This window comes from Poecilia formosa, unplaced genomic scaffold, assembly GCF_000485575.1.
Source record: "Poecilia formosa unplaced genomic scaffold, Poecilia_formosa-5.1.2 Scaffold288, whole genome shotgun sequence".
Lineage (NCBI taxonomy): Eukaryota > Metazoa > Chordata > Actinopteri > Cyprinodontiformes > Poeciliidae > Poecilia > Poecilia formosa.
In genome coordinates this window covers 559235-566795 of record NW_006800227.1, presented here as the reverse complement: position 1 = coordinate 566795, position 7561 = coordinate 559235, and the positions used below count along the sequence as shown (strand labels likewise).

The 7561-nt window shown below is 39.3% G+C and overlaps 3 protein-coding genes and 1 long non-coding RNA gene across 4 annotated transcripts in view; 1 reads left to right on the top strand and 3 right to left on the bottom strand.

The window, feature by feature from the left end:
• Positions 1-835, bottom strand: part of LOC103151690 (E3 ubiquitin-protein ligase TRIM38-like) — a 2811-nt gene extending 1976 nt beyond the window's left edge. Inside the window, exon 1 of the mRNA XM_016681633.1 lies at positions 34-835. Coding sequence (XP_016537119.1) covers positions 34-489 — 456 coding nt within the window. The 5' untranslated portion in view covers positions 490-835. The remainder of the gene's footprint in view (positions 1-33) is intronic.
• A 945-nt stretch (positions 836-1780) lies between these two features.
• Positions 1781-3655, bottom strand: LOC103151655 (zyxin-like). The gene has a single exon (XM_007571829.2). The coding sequence runs from the start codon at positions 3653-3655 to the stop codon at positions 2156-2158; it is 1500 nt and encodes a 499-aa protein (XP_007571891.2). The 3' UTR covers positions 1781-2155.
• A 582-nt stretch (positions 3656-4237) lies between these two features.
• LOC107838632 (uncharacterized) lies at positions 4238-5469 on the top strand. Its single transcript, XR_001664709.1, has 2 exons — positions 4238-5139; positions 5175-5469. It is a non-coding gene; the product is annotated as an uncharacterized LOC107838632 (long non-coding RNA).
• A 186-nt stretch (positions 5470-5655) lies between these two features.
• The window catches only part of LOC107838629 (tripartite motif-containing protein 16-like), a 7458-nt gene continuing 5552 nt past the window's right edge, over positions 5656-7561 (bottom strand). The window contains exon 2 of the mRNA XM_016681617.1: positions 5656-7550. Coding sequence (XP_016537103.1) covers positions 6772-7550 — 779 coding nt within the window. The 3' untranslated portion in view covers positions 5656-6771. The remainder of the gene's footprint in view (positions 7551-7561) is intronic.

Below are 7561 nucleotides of genomic sequence, written 5' to 3'. Positions count from 1 at the left end.
CTGCTGATCAGTACGACAGAAGATCTTCATCACCTCATCATGACGAGAGCAGATGTTCTGCTGGAGGTTCCTGGAGGGGTTCACCGGTTTGTGTTTCTTCAATCCAGGGATGTCATAGTGAGGTTGGAGGTGATTCTCACAATAAGATATCAAGCAGAACAAGCAGGACTTGACAGCTTTCATCTTCCTCCCAGTACAGACATCACAGGCCACATCTTCAGGTCCAGCATAGCAGTGATCAGCTGGAGCAGCTTGGAGTCCAGTTTTCTTCAGATCCTCCACCAACTCTGACAGCATGACATTTTTCACCAGTTCAGGCCTCGGTTTGAACTCCTTCCTGCACTGAGGGCAGCTGTAGATTCCCCTCTGATCTTCTGCATCCCAGAAGTCTTTAATACAGTTCATACAGTAGCTGTGTCCACAGGGAATAGTCACCGGATCCTTCAGAAGGTCCAAACAGATGGAACAAGAATATTTAGATGAATCCATGTTTCTTCCTCGCTGCTCTGCGTACTCAGCAGTTGTCACTTTCTGCTCTTTACAGCACAGCAATTCTACCAAGCCTTGACCTTTAAATGGGAGGAACCAGGAAATAACTTGTCAGACTGTCAGATCTGAACTTTGTCTTGCAAAGAGGGGAGTGGTTCTCTCCATTTGCTTCACGACAGGTCAAAGACAAGTTTGAGTTTACAGTAGAAACATACATTTATCTCACCTTCACCTGCTGCCTCCAGAATTATTCAATCAGTTTTCAGGCTTTGTTGCATTTGTCTCTCCAAATCATTTGTGTGTGTATTATGTTACAGATCGAGTAAAAGGCATTGCTACAGGAAGTACGTTTCACAGCTTTAGTTTGTATACACAACCTGCTGCTGTATGTCTTGGTGGAAAACTCATAATTGGATACCAGTTTCTTCTGCTGAACTATTTATTTTAAATTGATGTTTATTTTTACTTTATTTATTTCTATTTAATCACTCAAAGTACCACAACATTTGCATTCATCTCATTTGTCTTTATTTTTACATAATTCTCAAAAATTAAATCAGTATTTTCAAGTCAAGAACTCAGTAAGGTAAGGTGAGGTCATTTTATTTATACAGCATATTTTCAGCAACAAGTCAATTTAAAGTTCTTTACATGAATTAAAAAGGAAATACAAACAAAATATTTCCAGTACTTTTTAGCCTTTTTACTCAGGTAATATTTTGGATAACTACTTTTACTTGAGTAAAATGTACCAAAATACTCCTAATGGAAATATGGACTTAATGAAAAGTGTGTTTAACACCTGATTTAAGGTTATTGTCAAAAACATACTTTTAATCAGACAAATGAGCTGTTAGGTATTTTTCTCGAACCTAAATAAATGAACCACAGACAACGTATATGAATTTTAAGGCAAAGCTTTTGCAAAAGGAGAAGTCTCCATCAACATCTCCTCCGAGCTGCTGACAGAGAGTTCTGGTCTGTTTCCGCGTGAGGCCCTGTTTTATTGTCACAAGCAGAGCAGTCAGGAAAACAACAGAGGTCGTAAAACATTTAACCTAAACAAACCAGCAACTCAGTTCCAGGTGTGATATATGATCTACGGTCTGAGCCCAGTTCAACTCTAGGTCAAACTGTCAATAAAGAAGAAGATAAACATCTTAAGTTAGGAGGCATTCTGGTTGATAAGAATTTAAGGTCTGAGAAACACAGAGTTAACTGTCTCACATCAAGATAAACAGACAGTCGTAACCTCCAGGTCAGTTTATACACACATAAGGAAGAGAACACTTTAAACTAAAAATTACAACGATCTATAGACTGAATGTGAACTAAAGTAATAACAAAATGATAATACCGAAAATTCTCTAACATGAGCCTCATCTGAACACAAATTATAGGATATGACTAATTGAAATTCGAAAACAATTATTTGTATTCAAACATCTATGAAGTGCATTACAACATGCTGTACTTTAAATAGCAAAGTTGGTTGGAAGACCTACATAAGAGACCTGTAAAAAGAGGCATTAATTCAGTACAGAACCTGCTGTGGACTACATGAAATTGTCAAAGATTTTTTTTGTGTGTGTGAAGGGAAAACAGGGATTCAGTGAATACAGATGCTTTTAAATTTGGTCCAACCTAAAGATCCTGCATCAGCTAATCACATCTTGGTCCTCTTGGTGTGACACTTAGTACACAGAATCCTGCCATCCACAGGATGACCTTGATATTTATCTACTTCAGATGAAAATGGACGAGCACAGTCCTCGCATTGGTAACACTTGATGTGGTAGTTCTTCCCCAGAGCCACCAGTTTCACAGTTTCTTCACTGCCCGGAGCCGGAACAATGGGTTCTTTACAGGTTTCACACTGAGGAGAGAAACGCTGGTGGTAATCCTGTACGCAGTAGGGCTTGTTGTCTTCACCTGCGATAAATGGGAGTCCATCCAGTGTGCAGCAGCAGGTGCTGCACAGGAAGCATCGGACATGGAAGCACTTTCCCATGGCCTTCAGGATACGATCAGTGATTTTCTCTCCACATTGAGAGCAGGAAGCCAGGGAAGTCACGTAGCAACGTTTACACTCTGGAGAGCCTTCCTTGACATAGAACTGCATGCCCTGCATGGGGCGATGACAGCTCTTGCAGCAGAAACAGCTGGGGTGGAAGAGTTTGCCCATTGCCTTCAAAGCTGGCTTAGTGCTGGACAGATCCTTGCCACATTTCCCACAAATCTTTATTGCAGTGGAGGTGGGAACAGGTGCTGGTTTGTCTTTGTTGAAGTTTTTGATCAGTTTCTTTATGTTTGGAGAGACACCACCAGCTGGGACTGGGTCTGGACCAGGAGGTAGCGGCACCGATAAAGGTCTGCTCTTCACCCTCTTTTTGTCAGAGGAGGGAAGTGATGCCTTGCTGTCCTCCTCCGTTTTATCATCAGAGACGCTGATGCCCTCCATCTTCTGCTGAAGCAGTTTCACATCTTTCTCTCGGTTCTGAAATCTCTGCTTGAGTTGTTGTCGCATCACCTCAAACTCTGGCTTCTCTGTCCTTTCTGCTGCATTTGGATCCCTTTTATATTTATCGAATAAAATCTTCCTCACCTCATCATGACGAGAGCTGAAGTTCTGCTGGGGCTTCGCTGAAACTTCAACAAGTTTATGTTTACTAAAAGTAGAAGACTCATAATGAGGTTGGATGTGTTTCTCACAAAACGAGGCTAAGCAGACCAGACAGGACTTGACAGCTTTCCTCTTCCTCCTGCTGCAGACATCACAGGCCACGTCTTCAGGTCCAGCATAGAAGTGACCAGCCGGAGCTGCTTGGAGTCCAATCTTCTTAAGATCCTCCACCAACTCTGCTAACACAATGTTTTTCACCAGGCCAGGCCTCGTTGGGAACTTTTTCCTGCACTGAGGGCAGCTGTAGACTCCTTTTCGATCCTCCCGATCCCAGCAAGATCTGATGCAGTTCATACAGTAGCTGTGTCCACAGGGGATAGTCGCCGGACTCTTCAGGAGATCCAAACAGATACAGCAAGTTAATTTAGCAGAATCCATCTGATCTTTCTGCTGCAGCGTTCCAGTAATACTGGGTGACTCTTCCTTTAGGGAAATGAACATGTAACACGAACCTTTGCTGGCGCTGCAATCAGCCACTCCCATCTGTTTACCTAACAGATGGGAGTGGCTTTTACTGCTGTTATTGGTATTCTAGAGGACAGAGGTTGTTGTTGCAGAGTGAACTCAATAATAAGGTAGTGGTTACTGAAGAGGTATTGATGGAAAAATTACACACCTGATGCTTTAAGATCATTATGATACATCCATCTGTTTAATTTCATTTTAGTCATTGTGTTATAATTGGGGAGATTTACAACAAATGTCTTAAGGTACTTTTTAAAAGACAAACATACCTGATTTACACACAGAACTACATAGTCAAACTATTCAGATAGATTCAAATGCAGTAAAATGCATTTCAGTATTTAGAACCACTTTGATAATATGATTCATTTTCTTGAATGCTGCATGGAAAGTAAAAGCTTATGTGGTGCAGAATTATTATAACGTGTTAAACTAGTTTTCTCTCTATTATTCTAGTATTAATGAGCTGTCCCTCACTGATCTGTGTCCTGTTTTGCTGCAAATAGTGTCACTTTTTCTCTGAGTAAAGATTAAAGCGTACATTACAATGTCTAAAAGCATTTTTCTGCATGTATTCAAAGAACAGCCATTCAGTTGTGTTTTATGTATTTATTGCAATAATCATCAAGAAAGTGTAAAAGTGACATTATTATTCATGGTGATCAAATGCATAACATACAAAATATATACCCAGAAACAACAGAGGAACACAAGGATAAAAATATTTATCTGTTTATATTGAGCAATGCTGCCACAATTTTCTTTAACGTTTTGATTTGTAAGTCATGTTTTCAGGTTCATGAATACAAAAATTGATATACTGTTCTGCTTCTGAATGGATCTGAACAACATTTGATCTGACAAAGCAATAAATGTAAATGTAATTAGTTTAGGAAAATCAAAGTCATCCTCAGCAGTGCTAGCCTCCATGGCTGAACAGAATCAGGAAGAGGCAGTACACAAAAAACTCCAACATCAATAAAACAACAAACAAGAAGACAAAATAGACTCATAAATACAGCAGAGGGCTTTAACTGAGATAGCAGATTAATCCAGGAATTTCCAGATATCGTGGCTTAATTAAAAGGCCTTTTTATTAGACAAATGGGCCACAAAGAAACAAATATATTGTAATCATGTCATAACGTATTAATAGTGGCATACTTTACATATTTCACTGATTAATTTTAACTCAACCTAAAATAAACTGTAGTAAATTAGCTTTAGTTCTGGCATATCACACAGTATTTAAAAGCAGTACTTATTTACATCATAAAGATAGACTCCTTCAGTCCATCAAGAGGGCTGCTAATATGATGCATTTTATATACTCCGTTACAACTTCTGTCATTTGATTGCTATTAAGTAGCCTTTACACTAATACCTAAACAAGAAATTGTCCATTCAAAACAAAAGCATAACAACTCAAACATGAAGTTGACAATAAGTAAAAGTAACTAAAAGTCATTCAGGTCTTATACCTTGTCAGATATTAGTTATTAGTTAACTAATGCACATAATTAGTTATGTGCATTAGTTTGCACATTGTAGTCAATATTTTGTCCACATAGTTCCCAGATACCGCAAATGTTCTTATATTTAATCTTGACTTGTTATTATGTTTGTTCTGTATAAATATTGATAAGATGTAGAACAAAAAAGAGTAACTGTCATAAGGGTGGTAGTGAGGAGAAACGCAGAGACCCAGGTTAAGTTGAAGATGAAGATGATTTTAATAATAATGCTCACAGCAGTCCAAGACAGGCGGCACGACGGAGAAGTTAGCACACAGCTAAAGACCGGTAGCAACTGAATACAAAGACTGAAAACACTAGAGCAAACGCCGACCAGGACTTAATCAGTACAACTGAGACGACGGACAGACGGACGTAGACAAAGACGTACGTTTGACATACGTTAGAAAAGGACCCGACAAAGAACACAGACAACGGGTGGGACTAAATACACACAGGGGTAATCAAGGGAACGAGACACTCCTGGGAACAATCAACGGGGAAGACACAGAGACAGAGACTCACAGGAAACAGGACCACACAGAAAAAACTCAAAATAAACACACAGAAACACGGATCATCACAGTAACATTACTGAATCTACTGTTAGATTCACACGTTATAATGTTGACTTCCACGGTTGACTTAAAGTTGATTACTTGAGCAAATGACAGATATGATTGACGTTTTATAGTTAAGAATAGTTGAGAAAGTATATTTTGGGCTAATTACGAATTTAATCAATCCGTTATTGTTTGATAAAGTAGCAGCAGTTTTTTTCTTTATTATGGTGTGCTTCAGTTCCTCATAATCCTCATAATCCTCAATCAAAAGCAGTTGTTCATTTGGTGTAAGATATGACATGCAATTTATCTAGTGGGGCATCAATGAATCTGATTGATCTCATTGGTCTGCTGAAGAAATCTGTTCACCTATTACTTAAGCCTGGCTCGACGTAGTTGCACGTTCTGAATGTAGCTTAGTCTTTGTGAAACGGATAAAACCAGGATGAACTGATGGCGCTATGTCAAACCTGGTTTTATCTCTTTCCCTGGATTTCGTAATCCTACTTTGTGAAACAGCGCTCTCATCTCTGAGCAGTGAAGCAATGACAACAATTAACTCTCTAAAGAAACTGAAACTAAAATAAATATTTTAAACAACTGAACCTCAGATTATTGTTGACTCTAGTTTTAATGAACTTAGTAGAGTCTCCATAAAAGTAAGGCCAAACCCAAATAAGTAATGTTCGAGTGAATCTGGTCTGGACTCTGTGGAAGATAGTCATCGTTTCAGAGAAGCTGTAGAAACATAATACCTGGTGGACCTTATACAACAGTGTTGACAAAGTTGTTACATACTTTGAAACTTTCTACATGACAACATAGTGCTAAGATTTGAAAATGTACATTCCTCAGACTTTCCCTCTCTGCTGCTGTTCTTGTATAAATAACTTCTCTCCACTCCATCTCCCTGTAACAATGTACAGTAAGATGGTCTCTGCTCAGAACCTGATAATAATCAATAAATCTAGGTCAATAGAAGATGACGGTTCTTCCAATGAAGCCACTTTTATATTCCCCTCAGATAATAAAATAAATATGTTTGGTGTTGTGATTTCTATTTTAATTTCTTGAATTCAGCAGTGGATCCATAATATGGCTGAATCCCAGCATGTAGCGGCTGAGTGAATCTGGTCTGGACTCTGTGGAGGAGAGTCATGGTTTCAGAGATGCTGTAGAAAGACAGAATACCTGCTCTGTGGTCCAGGTACACTCCTATTCTGGAGGAAACTGGACCTGGTACTGGAGTTTTAACTCCACTGTTAAAAAAAGTGTAACTTTCTGTGTCACAGCGTAATGACCAGGACTTGTCATTAAATCCAAATAAACATTCCTTTGACCGTCCTGCTCTGCTGATATTATTGTATGAAACTGCAACATTAACTCCTCCCCCTCTCCACTCCACCTCCCAGTAACAACGTCCAGTCAGACTCTCTTTGCTCAGGACCTGATCACAATTAGTGAATCTGTCTGGATGATCAGGATAAGATTGTTGTTGTTCCATTAATGTTGCTTTTCTATTTCCTTGAGATAATACCAGCTTCCTATTTGCTGTGTTTGGATCCAGAGTGATTTCTTGTAAATATTTTAAAAACCCAGCTTTGTTCTTTGGTTCTAATTCTGATTTTGGTTGTAAAACATCGACCACAGGGATCATCAGTTCGATGTTTGTCCATGTCTCTTTCAGGACGTCTTGTAATTTGTCTCTGAGCTCTGTCACAGCTGCTGTCACATTCCTAAAGAATCTCAGAGGACAAATCTTGATCCTGGATGAGTGTGTCGACTCCCTGAGTGCTGGCAGTGAGGGGTAGTTGAGGAGAAACTGGTTGTGATCCTCTGTGTGTGAG

What these genes read in the sequence shown, in the direction of transcription:
- LOC103151655 (XM_007571829.2), bottom strand. Translation starts at nt 3,655, where the DNA reads ATGGGAGTGGCTGATTGCAGCGCCAGCAAAGGTTCGTGTTACATGTTC.